This window comes from Sorex araneus, chromosome 1 (assembly GCF_027595985.1).
Source record: "Sorex araneus isolate mSorAra2 chromosome 1, mSorAra2.pri, whole genome shotgun sequence".
In the NCBI taxonomy this organism is placed as follows: domain Eukaryota; kingdom Metazoa; phylum Chordata; class Mammalia; order Eulipotyphla; family Soricidae; genus Sorex; species Sorex araneus.
This window is the reverse complement of record NC_073302.1, coordinates 41,094,616-41,108,969: the sequence shown is the minus strand read 5'-3', so window position 1 is coordinate 41,108,969 and position 14,354 is coordinate 41,094,616. Positions and strand designations below refer to the sequence as shown.

At 45.4% G+C, this 14,354-nt stretch overlaps 1 protein-coding gene across 1 annotated transcript; it reads left to right on the top strand.

Moving 5' to 3' along the window:
- Positions 1 to 293: 293 nt before the first annotated feature.
- DNAJA1 (DnaJ heat shock protein family (Hsp40) member A1) lies at positions 294 to 13,709 on the top strand. Its single transcript, XM_055123938.1, has 9 exons — positions 294 to 473; positions 2,016 to 2,157; positions 2,398 to 2,575; positions 4,958 to 5,062; positions 5,732 to 5,959; positions 8,505 to 8,619; positions 10,808 to 10,923; positions 11,192 to 11,292; positions 12,431 to 13,709. The coding sequence occupies exons 2-9, from the start codon at positions 2,026 to 2,028 to the stop codon at positions 12,647 to 12,649; spliced, it is 1,194 nt and encodes a 397-aa protein (XP_054979913.1). The 5' UTR covers positions 294 to 473; positions 2,016 to 2,025; the 3' UTR covers positions 12,650 to 13,709.
- The last annotated feature ends 645 nt before the right edge of the window (positions 13,710 to 14,354 follow it).

Sequence of the window (14,354 nt, the reverse complement as noted above, 5' to 3'; positions counted from 1 at the left end):
ACAGACAGATTCCCCCCCCATCCCCCGCAAGGGTCGTCGGGAGCCAGCCCCACCCGGGTCCGGGGCGCCCCGCGGGAGCCGGTGACGCCGGCGAGTTTCCACCAGGCGCCCCAGGAAACCCTGCCCCGCGGGCCGCATCCCTCCCCCTCCCCCGCTCCCCGGCCCCCAGCCGACCTTGCGCGCGGCCCCGCCCAGCCCGCGCGCGCCCCCGCGCCGTTGCCACGGCAACCGCGGGGCGGGGGCAGCGGTCGCCGGGGCGGGACTTCCGGCGGGTGACGCGCCCCGAGCTCGGCTACAAAAGACGACGGCTGCGGCGCGCCGGGCGGAACTTTCCAGAACGCCCGCTGGGGAAAGAGGCGGAGGAGGAGCCGCGGCTGCCCGAGCTGCGCGCACAGCCAACGCCGCTCCGAAACCCCCCCCTCCACACTTCCACCCCGCTCGCTCGCCAACACCGGCCTCGGCCCCGCTCTCCGGTGAGTCCGGGACCCCCGGAGGGGTGGGTAGGAGCGGGGGGCGCCCTGCACTCCCCTGCCCTGCGCGCGGCCCGGGGTGGGGGGGGGGCGGCGGGAGGCGGTTGGCCGGCCGCGCGTGGGCGGCGGGTGCGTGGCCGTCGGTTGCAGGATCCCCTGCCCCACGCTGCGTGCGGTCCTTCTCCGCGGGGGGGCTTGTGCAGGAGGGAAGACACCCCCCCGGAGGTGCTGCAACCCCCCCCCGCCCGCGGTGCTCCCTCCATCCGCGCCTGCTGGGGCGGCCCCGCGCGCGCGCGCGCACGCGCACACTCGCGCGCGCACGCGTGGGGTCTGGGCCGGGGGCTGCGGGGGAGGGGGGAACCGGGCGGGCGCTGGCTGCGGCGCTCGCCTTCCCTCCGGCTCCCTCTTTGCAGCCTCTCCTCCCTCTCTTTGTTGAGGGCTGGGCTGCTCCCACCCGCTCGGATCCCGGGTGGGAGGGAGAGAGAGAGAGGGAGGGAGGAGGAGGGAGGAAGAGCTTTTAACGGTCGGCGTCAAGTGCAGGGGTGCGGGGAGGAGGGGGGGCGCACCTCCTAACGTACCCAGTGCGGCGGCCCTGGCGGGGCGAGCGAGCGCGCTTTCCGGCGTTGATGCCCCGAGCCCGTTCCACCGGCCACGCCCGCGCCCCCTCCCCGGCCCCCCACCCCCACCGCGCTGTGCCTGCTCTGCTCTGGGAAGCGTGCGCATGCTGTTGCTTTTTTTTTTTTTTAAATCGGATTATACCCAAGGTAAAGATGAGAGCTTGAGCAATGGGTGCTGCGCTGGAAACAGATGGGTGCCGGCTTTTAAAAAAATTTTTTTTTTAAGGGTTTGGTTTTGTTTTGCTCAACGGCTTGTGTAGTCAGCTGCCCAGGGATGAAAAAGGCTAGACTGGTCCTGCTGCAGCTGAGGGCCTCCTGCAAGTGGGGGCACAGGTGGGGACAGCCGGCAGCTTGAAGGCGCAAGCGTCTGATCGGTTTTTTTGTTTTTTGTTTTTTCTTTTTGCGTTCCGCGCTTGCGGACGAATTAGCAAAAGGAGTTTGTTCCCTTTTACCTCTGCCCTGTGGAATTGAGGAAGGGCAGTGAACCCTTAACTAGATTAGGCCTGGAAAAGAGTTTGTAGCCCTAAATTGATCTGATACATGTTTTTTTGGTTGGTTTGCTCTTGGGCCACACCCAGCAGTGCTCAGGGCTTACCTCCTGACGCAGGGATCATTTCTGGTCGGGCTCCATATGGGGTGCCTGGATCAAACCTGGTGCTTAAGCACGTGCAAGGCAAGTAAGTGCTCTGCCCAGTATGTAGTAGCTCCAGCTCCTAACCAACCAGTTTGATCTGGGGGTGGGGGGTCACACCCAGCAATGCTCACGATTACTCCTGGGAATTAGTCCTGGCGTTGCTCTGTGGACAATACGGGATGCTGAGGAGAACCCAGGTTGGCCCTCCCGGCATTACTGTTGCTCCAGCCCCACCCAATCTGATCTTGCTAAAGTTGCCCGTTGAATGTAAGTTAAAATTTGTTCTTATTCCAGGCTGTAGAAAATGGTGAAAGAAACCACTTACTATGATGTTTTGGGGGTCAAACCCAATGCCACCCAGGAAGAATTGAAAAAGGCTTACCGGAAACTGGCCTTGAAGTACCACCCAGATAAGAATCCAAATGAAGGAGAGAAGGCAAGTGGTGTACACAGCACTCCTAAACATGATTGAGTTTTTGGCCAAGTGTGCAGTGCTTCCGTTAACACCCTAAAATTGAGTCGCGTCTAGTATTGTGGCGAGGCTTTGTGATGCTTGTGGGCTTTGGGTTTTCTTTCTTACGATGGCTGGTGTCAAACCCAGGGACCCATACACACAGATCATGTGCTATGCAAGCACTTTTTTTTAAGTGAAGTTTATTCCGCTTCTCTTACACAGTTTAAACAGATTTCTCAAGCTTATGAAGTGCTCTCTGATGCAAAGAAAAGGGATTTATATGACAAAGGAGGAGAACAGGCAATTAAAGAAGGTGGAGCAGGTGGCGGGTTCGGCTCCCCTATGGACATCTTTGATATGTTTTTTGGAGGAGGAGGAAGGATGCAGAGAGAAAGGAGAGGTAAGAATAAGCAATTCCATGGGCTGCAAATTAAAATAACCTAGTTGTGGCAAATTCTTGAACACCTGTTTTTGAGTGCTTATTTAGATGTTGGATGTGGTATTAAAAATGAACTGCCACTTCGGTGGGTTTCTTAACTTGTGTACATAATTATTTTGGTTCTGGGGACACATCCGTCATGCTCAGGGCTTACTCCTGGCTCTGCACTCAAGAATCACATCAGGTGGGGCAGGGCTGGGGGACCTTAGGTGGTGCTGGGGATCCAACCGCAGTCAACTGCATGGATTGAAAGTGCCTTACCCAGTATAATTTGTTGTGTCCCAGGTTTCTTTTTTTAGTGAGATCTGTTGTGACTAAAAATAGCTTAACCAATCAGTGCTGACGGGTGTTTTCTAATATACTCATGTATCTGTTTTGTCGTATTTTTCCATAGCTTATCACTTATTAACTAAAAGGACTAAGTATAGGGACATAATTCTCAAAACTTTCACAGATACAGTTTTGCATCCCATGCCCCTGGGTGTTTATTGCTTTTCAACTAAGAATGAATGTTCAAAAAACTAAAAATACCAAGGTCCTATAGTAGAGACATCCCTGGAAAGGTTATAATTTACTAGTACGGAAAAGATTTCGGACAGGGTGGTTGCCCTGCTACAGTGCTGGAACCCCATGGTGGTGCCCAAAGATCACACCTGAACCTCTCCCACACATGAGACATTCTTTGAACGGTATCCCCTCCCTTACTTTTTAAGAAGTGTACCGTGAAGCATTTGTGATCAGAATCAGTTGCATGGCCAGAATACTGTATCCCACAGAAAAGCAGGGATTTTTTTACTTTTGTTTTATAAAAGTAAATGATTGGGGTAGCTGGAGAGATAGTATAGTGATAGGGGCTCAATCCCTGGCACCCAGTATGACCCCCTGAGCACAGAGCCTGGAATAAGCCCTGAGCATAGTCGGGTGTTACCCCAAAATTATGTGATTAAATCATTGTCTTCTTAAAATAGTGTCTGCAATGAAAGGTTGAGAACTGCTTTCACTTAGGCATGAGGCAGTGAAGTTTTGTGATAGAGAAGTTCTTGTGGGAAAACCTCTAGCTAGAGCTTAAGCATTAGTGGGTGACTGTAGCTTCAGTATATAGTCAAAACCTTTTCATTTCCCAGTCTTAGAAAAGATAGGGTACTCCTGTGTAGTCACTCACTACTTTAAATTTAGATTAATTCAAAATCGAAGTGAAAATCTTTCATTGCTAGAAAGTACAGCAGTGGACACTTTCTTGCACATGGCCATCCTGGGTTCAACCCCCAGTATCCCATCTGGTCCCCCAACCCTGCCAGGGTTGATCCCCGAGTGCAGGGCCAGGAGTAAGCCCTGAACACCCCAAAACAAAAAAATTTCTGACAGCCATGTTAATGTGCCTCGGTTTGCCACACTTGACTCGAGGCCACTGGTGAACTGCACGGTGTAAAACCAATGAGAAAATTGTGTCTGACAGCACTGTGGTGAGGGACAGGATGTGGAAGGCTAGTCTTCAGTGCTGACCCATCTGTAAAAGTCTGTTCCATTTCAGGAAAAAGCAGGGATTCGAATAAAAACTTTGTGGGAGACAATACATACCAGCTTCCCTGGCTGATCGTAATTTTTATTAGAACTTAGTGTGCTGGAGACCTTTAGCATGAAGTAATAGTGTACTGAAGAACTGCCGCATGAAGTGTTGCTCAAGACTAAGCAAGAGAGTCAAGTATATTTGGGCAGAAATGGAGCTAATTTATTGTGAAATTTGACTTTTTTTTTTTTTTAAACAGTAACTTGGTTTTGGTTTTGGTTTTTAGTCCACACGACAGTGTTCAGTGCTTATTCCTGCCCTCTTCTTAAGCATTAATCCTACCACCCTCAGAACCATGAGTGGTGCTGGGGATCAGACCATATATATGATTGGCTGCTTGCAAGGAAAGCACCCTACCGCTGTACTAGCTCTGGCCCCACAGTAACACTTTCAGACCGATAATGCACTTTTGGCTTTGGGGACAAAGCAAAAGTTCTGGGGTTAATTCCCAGTGGTACTTAGGGGACCATTTAATTCTGGGGATTGGACTAGAGCTCCCACGTATGCAGTGCTCCAATCCTTTCAGCCGTCTCCCTTGCCCTGATTAGCCATGATTTATCAGATACCATGTAAGTGTGCATCCTTAGGCAAGGATGTAGAGCTCCTCAGGTTTACTCAGCTGAAATTTCATCAGCTAGAGACTTGTGATAGTATAGTCCAGTGTTCTGTGCGTTTATGATATGTGCTCAATGACATGTACACTTTTCCAGAATAGTGCATTGAACGCACATAAGGTGTAGTATCTAAGTTTTTTTCATGCAAATGTTTCGTTTCAGGTAAAAATGTTGTGCATCAACTCTCTGTAACCTTAGAAGATTTATATAATGGTGCAACAAGAAAGCTAGCCCTGCAGAAGAATGTGATCTGTGACAAATGTGAAGGTATTTATGGTCTTAATCAGCTTTTAATACAACAAAAGGGAACTAGATAGATGACCTTAACATATAACAAATCTTAGGTTGTACAACTGTGAAGGCAACAATGAATCTACCACCTGCAGAAATAGCGGCTTACCAGCACTTTCTGTGCATTTGGAGCCGATCTAATTCTTTTTTTTCTCAGTAGCTCTCAATAAATAATTGAAGATGAATACTATCGGTATTCTTAAAACTTCAGAAACATTCTAATGGCTTGATAATCTATGCAGTATGATTTATTAGTTTCCTCTTATTGGTGGACACTTGGCTATTTATCTAGGGATGAAATTAATGGCTGCGAATGCCAAGAGCTTTGTGTGCATGCATGTGTGCATAAATAACAGTTGGGTTTTTAGTGCCAGGCTGCAGGAATAAAAATGTTGAAACAACTGCTTTCAGATATTCTTGCCAAACAGATCAACTAATGAATTCTGCTTTGGGAAGTACTTGGTCTGAGGTCTGCTTTGGAAGATAGTTCATAAAAGATGTAACAGTTAAGACTGCAGGTGCATTTTGTCAGAATAAAAAAGTTTATAGATTATTTAGGGCCTCATCCTCAGATTCTTAGAATACTAGTGAGAGGATTGATGTTAAAATTCACTCCGTCTCATGTTCACCTCTTCAATGGTTTAGGCCGAGGAGGTAAGAAAGGAGCAGTAGAGTGCTGTCCCAATTGCCGAGGGACTGGAATGCAAATACGAATTCATCAGATTGGGCCTGGAATGGTCCAGCAAATTCAGTCTGTGTGCATGGAATGCCAGGGCCATGGGGAACGGATCAGTCCTAAGGACAGATGTAAAAGCTGCAATGGGAGAAAGATAGTCCGAGAGAAGAAGATTCTGGAAGTTCACATTGACAAAGGTAAGTTCTGATCACTTTACTCTCAATTCTTGAATGCTATGACAAATAATACTAATAAGTATAATGTTTAAGAGTTGTACTTTAGGGGCTGGAGAGATAGCACAGCGGGTAGGGCGTTTGCCTTGCACGAGGCCGACCCGGATTCGATTCCCAGCATCCGATATGGTCCCCTGATCACCACCAGAGGTGGTTCGTGAGTGCAGAGCCAGGAGTAACCCCTGTGCATCGCCAGGTGTGACCCAAAAAGCAAAAAAAAAATTGTACTTTATAAGGTATATGTGAAAGGTGTTGTTTGGGAGGTGGGAGATTAGGGAACATACTCCCGTGCTCAGAGCTTACTCCTAGTGGGGTTTGGAGGACCATAATGTGCCAGGTTTTGAAGCAGGACTGTGATGGTCACAGCTAGGAAAGCATCTTAGTCTTTGTAAAAAATCTCTGGCCGTGTGACCAAGAGATAGTAAACTGGGTTTCTATGCAGATTTTGTTTTGCACGTTTGTAGGGAATATGCTATGGACTTCATTTAAATATACTGGAGCCTGTTTTGTTTGTTTTTTAAGGAGTTTTAAGCTTCTCAGATTAAGTCATTGATTTTCCTTTGCTGACGTTAACTTCGGCAAATACTCATAATTTCCTTAGATTCAAATTAGTGCATTAGGAATATGTATACATCTAAGGATTGTGGGGAGGTATGGGTCTTAAGTGAAAAAATGGCAGTGTCGCTGAATGTTTTTGTGAATGTGCTTTTTTCTTAGTTGACTTGTAAAAACAAGACTGCATGCCCTAATTTTGGTAGGTAGGGACATTACAGAGCATTGGGGCAGCATGGGAAGTTGGGGGTTGAAACTGGGGCTCCAGCCCTTTCACCCTCTGTCCAGCTCTAAGAACTTAGATTAATGGTTTTTGGTTTGTGTTTTTATTGTTTTGTTTTCTTTTGTTTGCTTGTTTTTGCTTCTTGGGCCACACCCAGCGATGCTCAGGGGTTTCTCCTGGCTCATGCACTGGCGGTGCTCAGGGGACCATATGGGATGCTCCTCTTTGGTTTCAGTTAGTTACTTTTTTTTTCCTTCATTAAAACTTGACTTTTCATTTTGCTAATAAAATTTAGGAGGTGGTGGGGGCATTGAGGCACACTGCAACAGTGCTTAGAAGCTGTACCCAGCTCTTCTTGGGGGGTTGCTCCTACAATTTCTGGGGGACCACAAGGTGCCAGGGACCAAACTGGGTTGAGCTGCATGCAAGGCAAGCTTCGTACTATGCTATTTTTCTGACCCAGCCACTTTCATTTTTTTGTGATTATTGAGAGCATTTTAGAAACTGTTCTAAAGTATATGTAGTTCCTTTCTGGGGACATACCTATGTATAGCCATGGTTTCTCTTTATCAGTCCAGACACAATTGGCTCTAGATTGTCCAGAAATAGTTTTGTTTTTAAATTAAGATTTATATGTCGGCCAAGACTTTTTATGTATTTTTGGTTTGGGCCACACGGCAGTTTTACAGTGCATACAAGGCAACTGCCTAAATTGCTGGATTTTTTTTCTCTCTCTGGTGCCACACATATTTTTCTTTTTAAAAAAAATTTGTAGGGGGCCCCCCCACACCCAGCAATTCAGGGCTTTCTTGTGCCTCTGCACTCAGGAATCATTTCTTGTGGGGTCAGGGGACTATATGGGATGCCAGAGATTAAACTTGGTAAGGCTGCATGCAAGAAATTATCTTTTTTCCAACATCAAATATACTATTAATGAAATAATTGCTGGATCTGTTCTTCATAGTAAAGATGAAATAGTACTGTTATAGTATTTCATAGTACTGTTGCAGAAGATAGTGATATGGCACTGTTCTGTAAACCTATGAGTTATATTTAAAGGATGTTGTCTACATGAAGGTTGTTCTGTGGCCAAAACATTGCCTGAAGTGCAAGATCATGCACTTAGACCCAGACCTGGTGCTCTGAATGTGCCACGGTAACCACGCCATGCACTGAGGTCCCTGGCGTAGGAAAAATTTTAAAAGCTCCTTTATTTGTGATGAACTAAAATAGGATCTGGGGCAGAGATGGAAGGGGAGGGAGAGAATTGTAAACTATGTTGCCCTTGCCCTATTGGAAAACAGTTTACTCTGTAGTGTTTTTTGGGGGTGAAAGTGCTCAAGACTATGTGGTGCCAAGTTGAGCTAGCTAGGAGTGAGCCCTGAGTGCAGAGCTGGTAGTATGTCCTGAGCACCTACTGGGTGTGACCCAAAAGGGGGAAAGTTTTGCAGGGGATAGGATGATAGTACAGGGGATAGAAGAGCATGTGCTTGCCAGCCTGGGTTCTGTCCCTGGTGTCCCATATGATCCCCCAACCCCTGTGAGAAGTGATTGCTGAGCACTGCTGGGTGAGGCCCTAAGCCCCCATCTCTACCCCCTCCATTGATTCTGTGGGTGTTTTGTGATCTTCATCATCTTCTGTCTTCAGCATCTCTGAGAAAATGTGGACCTTTTAAAAACACGCATATCTAATTTAGGTGGAGATTGAGTATAAAATTAGCTATTTGTTTTTAGGTATGAAAGATGGCCAGAAGATAACATTCCACGGTGAAGGAGACCAAGAACCAGGACTGGAGCCAGGAGACATTATCATTGTTTTAGATCAGAAGGACCATGCTGTTTTCACTAGGTAAAAAAGTTTCATCAACTATTGAAGCTGTTGGTGTGCAAGTTTTCTTTTTTTTTTTAATGAGCTTCTCATTACACTTAAAACATTTCCTGGAAATAGTCTAGAGTAGTAGGCGCAAAACAGGCTGTATGTAGAGTCTTTTATAGAAGATTGTTAAACTGTTAATGCTTAAATATCTTCAGCTTAGGGGTCAGAGAAATAAACACAGGGTAAGTCATCTACTCTGCAGGTGATCAGCCACAGTTATATCCCCAGCATTACATATGGATCACTGCTGGGAATGTCACGTGTTTCTGACAGGTTGGGTTGTTTATTAACTAAATTAAAATTTTCATAGAAGACGAACTACAAGAAACTAAAGGAGCATATAAATTTAGGCCTGTGGAATAGTGTATTTATAATGAACTTAAAATGAAGCACACAAGTTGATGGTAACGGTGCTAAATAGTTTTGGTTTATGTTTGGACCACACTCTACAGTGCTCAAGGTATTCCTGGTGGGGCTCGATCCCGTAGGGGGTCTCGATTGAACCAGGTGGGCTCTCCGTGCAAGGCAAGTGCCCTACCTGCTGTACTGTCATCTAACATTCTCGGTAGGGAGTGTCAAATCTTCACGGACTTGGGTTTGCATCAATCAGAAGTAAAGGTTTACGGATAATGGGAAATGAAATGCTCTCCTTTCGGGGCGGATACCGTGCTCAAGATGGATGCAATATGCTCAGCCCATTGAGACTCCCTTCTCTTCCCCTCCCCCCCAGTCCTGTCTTTGGGTGTGTGTTCTGTGTAATTAAAGATTACTTGGGGGATTTGGTTTTGTTGACAGCTACTGGGGATAAAACCCCGAGGACCTTGCTATCCATTGAAGACCTTTGTTCTACCTTTGCGCTATGTCTCCAACATAGATAATTATCAGTATGGATTAGGAAGGAAAGTCTAAGCATGAAAGGGGGGTGGGGAAAGGAACTGCTTACGATCATAAAAAATTTTGTGGGCTGGAGTGAAAGTAAAGTGGATAGGGCATTTGCCTTGCACATGGCTGGTTTGATTCTCCAGCATCCCATATGGTCCCCAGTCCCAGCCAGGGGTGAACCTTGAGTGCAAGCTGGAGTCTTAAAGTCCTGAGCACTGCTGGGAGTAGCCAAAAATGAAAGATCATGTTAACAATTTTATAAGCCTAATAAAATAATTGTGAGATTGTGAGGCAGTTTAGATCTAGTCACCTTACACTGAATGTATGTTTACTTAACTTTTCACCCTCCGGGATCTTTTTTTTTTTTTCCCTTTTTAATCACCTTGAGATACAGTTACAAAGCTTTCCTGTTTGAGCTTCAGCCGTAAAATGATTGCACACCCATCCTTCCACAAGTGCACATTTTTTACTACCAATTTCCTCAGTATCTCCCTGTTCCCTTCCTCCCCCCCATCCTAGTCCTCACACTGCCTTATGGCAGGCAATTTCCCCTATACACTCTCGCTGCTTTTGGGCATTATAGTTTGCTCAAATTTCCCACTGCCATTCAAGTCTGCCTGTCAGGGCAGATGCTAGATAATTTTTTGAATATGATGAGTGGTCGTGCGCTTCTGGAACTCTGAGATTGTAAAGGTAGGGGTCCAGAGATTTCTCTGTAAGGCACTAATCCATTTTGGGATTCAATTGGGAGTCCTTGGACCAGGTATTGGTATGCTAAGATGGCACCTTGGAGGAGAGTGGGCGTGACGGCCAGGCTGCCCAGTGGGCAGGGAGCCAGGAAGGGACAGCCCACTCCTATGTGCCCTTGTGGCCTGGAGTCTTAGTCCTGGGACCCGCATACCCAGGCCTTGTTCTGGCAGCCTATGGTCGCCAGGACTTCATCTGGAGCGGGCGGGGGGAGCACACCTGCTCTGTCTGAGGTGCCCGGAGAGATCTCTGGGGATGTGGTGTCTTCCGGGACTGGCTGCTTTGATGTTATATGAGAACCTAGATTTAAAGTTTACCTGTAGTGAAGTCATTCTGAGATGGTCAGTGATAGAGGCTACCTAGTGTGTGTGGACAGACTGAAACCTTGTCTGAGAAACAGACCCATCGCAGCTGGTGTTCTAGAAGGGTGTCTTTAGAAGATGAGCTTTGCTGTGAGGAAGCAGAGTTGCCTGCTGTGGTCAGCCTTCCTGGTTTGAAAGATATAAAGATTGCCGTATTTACATTGTTGCAGGCGAGGAGAAGACCTGTTCATGTGTATGGACATACAGTTGGTTGAAGCATTGTGTGGCTTCCAGAAGCCAATATCTACTCTTGACAACCGAACTATAGTAATCACTTCTCATCCAGGTATGATAACTAACTAGTTGCACTGCCTTTTTTCTATTCTGATATTTTCTTTCAGTTGCCTGATAACCTCTTTCACTCAGTTCATAATCCTTCTCTGTGTGCTGAGCTAAAAATGTATGGTCTTGGCTCATTTGGAAGCCTCTAGAAAGATCCATAAGTGGAAAGGTATCGCATAAACTATTCATTGATAAGTTAGAAATACCTCCCCTTTATTTTCCTGCTTCAAAACTCACTGTATCTGAGAAAGAATTTGATTTTCATGTTGCAGGTCAGATTGTGAAGCATGGTGATATCAAGTGTGTGCTGAATGAAGGAATGCCAATTTACCGTAGACCATATGAAAAGGGTCGCCTCATCATTGAGTTTAAGGTAAGTTAAAATTATTCAAGGATTTTCTGAATGGCTTTATATAGAACTATAGAAATTCCATTTTCAACATTTGTGTTCTCTGGGAAGTTACAAATCTAGAACATTCTTTTGTCAAGTTGGTGTTTTGCTTCCTTCCTAGTTACCCAAGGTTGGCAGGGAGATACCTTGCCCAGAGATCCTTGATCACAGAGCTGCTTTTCCTAGGGTGGGGCTTGTTCATTGCACTCTGGGTATGCTGCCCCCTGCAGGGTCCCCAAATGGGGGAGGTACTATGTAGTGGAACAGTTTTGGTGTTCTCCACACCCCTCTTGGGGTGGATATTAAAATAATGATTGAAGGTGGGGCTGGAGAGATAGCACAGCGGGTAGGGCGTTTGCCTTGCACACGGCCGACCCGGGTTCTAATCCCAGCATCCCATATGGTCCCCTGTGCACCGCCAGGGGTAATTCCTGAGTGAAGAGCCAGGAGTAACCCCTGTGCATTGCTGGGTGTGACCCAAAAACCAAAAATAAAATAATGATTGAAGGAAGGTGGGGGGTTTGTGGCAGATTAATTAGTGATTGAGTGGGATCTTAGATTTCAGCACGGACAATTAAAATTATCAGGAAGAGGTTACCCTTCGGTGCTGCTGATGCTCTTTCTACCCCAGCTCTACCCAAGCACCTACAGGCATGACTCACAAACAAGACAAACACAAAGTAACTACTGTGCAGCTTTTACAGAATACCAGTGTTTGGCTTAATAAGATAGTATAAATATTTCCTTCAATCTTAAACTGACCTGGGTTAACCCAGAAAATAGCAAAAACTTGGAGTAAATTTTATTTGGGTTTTCATAAACTGCTGACTAGAATAAAAATTGTAAAGACCTAATCATGTTGTATGCATTAAACTAGCTCAGATCACTAGATAAACTTTAGATTTTGCTGTGCTGGGGCTCACTCAGGGGCGCAAGCTGTGCAGGGCAGATGTACCACCACTGAGCTCCATCCCCAGCTCACTTTCTAGAAGACTTTCAAACCTGGCCTTGGTAAGTCAGTAGTGTGTGTTACTTGGGAGGTGAGTGAGTTGATGGTGATTTGTCTAAAGATCTAATGAGAGAAATCAGTTGAACTTACAGTAGAAATTTATTTCCATAGGTAAACTTTCCTGAGAATGGCTTTCTGTCTCCTGATAAACTCTCCTTGCTGGAAAAACTTCTTCCTGAGAGGAAGGAAGTAGAAGAGACTGATGAGATGGACCAGGTAGAACTGGTGGACTTTGATCCAAATCAGGAAAGACGGCGCCATTACAATGGAGAAGCTTATGAGGATGATGAGCACCACCCCAGGGGGGGTGTTCAGTGTCAGACCTCTTAGTGGGCCAGTGAGTCACACTGCTGGCATTCCATGTGCAGTAGTGAATGAGTGAAGGACTATCAGTAATAATACTCACTACTTGCAATTGTTTTGTTTTAATATTCAACTATAGTAGTGTTTTAAAAGTTAAATGAAGAATAAACTCAAATATGAAAGCTCTGACTTTGCCCTTATGTATGACTTCAGTATGCAAGATGAAGTTTAATACTTGTAAAAATTACTTTAAAGGAAAATTGCCCCTATGTTCAACCATACCTTGTAATTGATTGTAGCTGTGTACATGGGAATAGCTTAGATTGAAAAGTTGGGTATGTGTATTGACTTCACTGTATGACCCTTACATGTTTACGCTATGAAACTTAAAATTCTGTATTTAACTGGCAATCAGACAAAGAACTTAATTTGTAGAGAGGTGTTGGTTTGTATAGCTACTGTGTTAAGTGGGATTCTTGTTATGCCTCTGCATTCATTCTCTGCCTCAGCTGTTAACTTGATGGCATGATTATATAATTGAGCCTGTGATATCAGTGTCAGAACAGATAGCTTTCTGAAGAAGGGTTTTATCATCTGCTTCTTAAGGGCTTGCACTTGTAGAACTGCATTCCCTTGTGCTGTGCCATCTTCCCCCCACACACCTTTAATATATATATATATATATATATAATGCCAACCTGGTTACACATTCTTCCCTCTAGACCATGATAAGCCTCATTAGTGACTTCTGGTGCAGGATTTACTTAAGAGTGACAAGACCTTTACATGGCGAAGTATTTGCATGTATGAGATAGAAAGGTATTTTTAAGATATGTTACAGGCTTACTATAAACCATTTAACTGTGCTCCAAAGTAATTGTAATGTTGGTAGTATAGCAGATTATGATGAGTAGCTTTAATTGTATGTTTAAGTCATGTTCACAAGCTTAAATCTGGAGATCAGAATTTAAGCAATTCTTAAAATGTATGAATGTCTCCTTAATACACTGATTACAAAGTATTTCCAATGTGTGTCACTACAGGCTTTCCCCCCCCCCCCAGATTAAAACATTGATTTTTAATACCACAGGGCATTTTTTTCATTTATTTAAATGAGTAAAAATACCAAAGTTAGGTCTCAACTGGTTAAATGTTAATGTTAAGGGATAATAAGTAAATATGTGAGCAAAAAGTCTGAATTTAGCAAACACTAGAATATAAGCTTTTTCACCTATTCAGCTTGTCTCTGGGCTGTATTTCTGTAACTAGGAAATTTAAACATTTTCAATCTGGAAATGAGCCACATTTTAAGTTACTCAAATTTCAAAATTTGAGTTAGGAAGGAAAAACTAGGGGCCTTAGAGATAGTATAAGGTCCCCTTGAGCCCCTACCAGGAGCAGAACCTTCAAAAAAGGGAAAGTTAAGCTTTCTGTAAATCAAGGGACAGAATCCACAATGGCCCAAATTACAACAAAGACCTAGTCCACTTTAATGTGAAGACGGGGGAGGGGTGGGGGTCACAGCCAGGGATCACTCTGGCCAGGCTCAGGGTACCTTAAGTGGTGCCCTGGATGGAACCTGAGTCAGCTGAGACAAATGCCCTACCTGCTGTACTACCTATGGCCCTGTTACAGGAATCAACAGGTTTAGGCTTCATAGAGCGGTTCTAAGAAGATGGTGGGTGCTGTGAAAGGAAGGGCAGAATCAACACTGCACTGGTGGAAATATTCA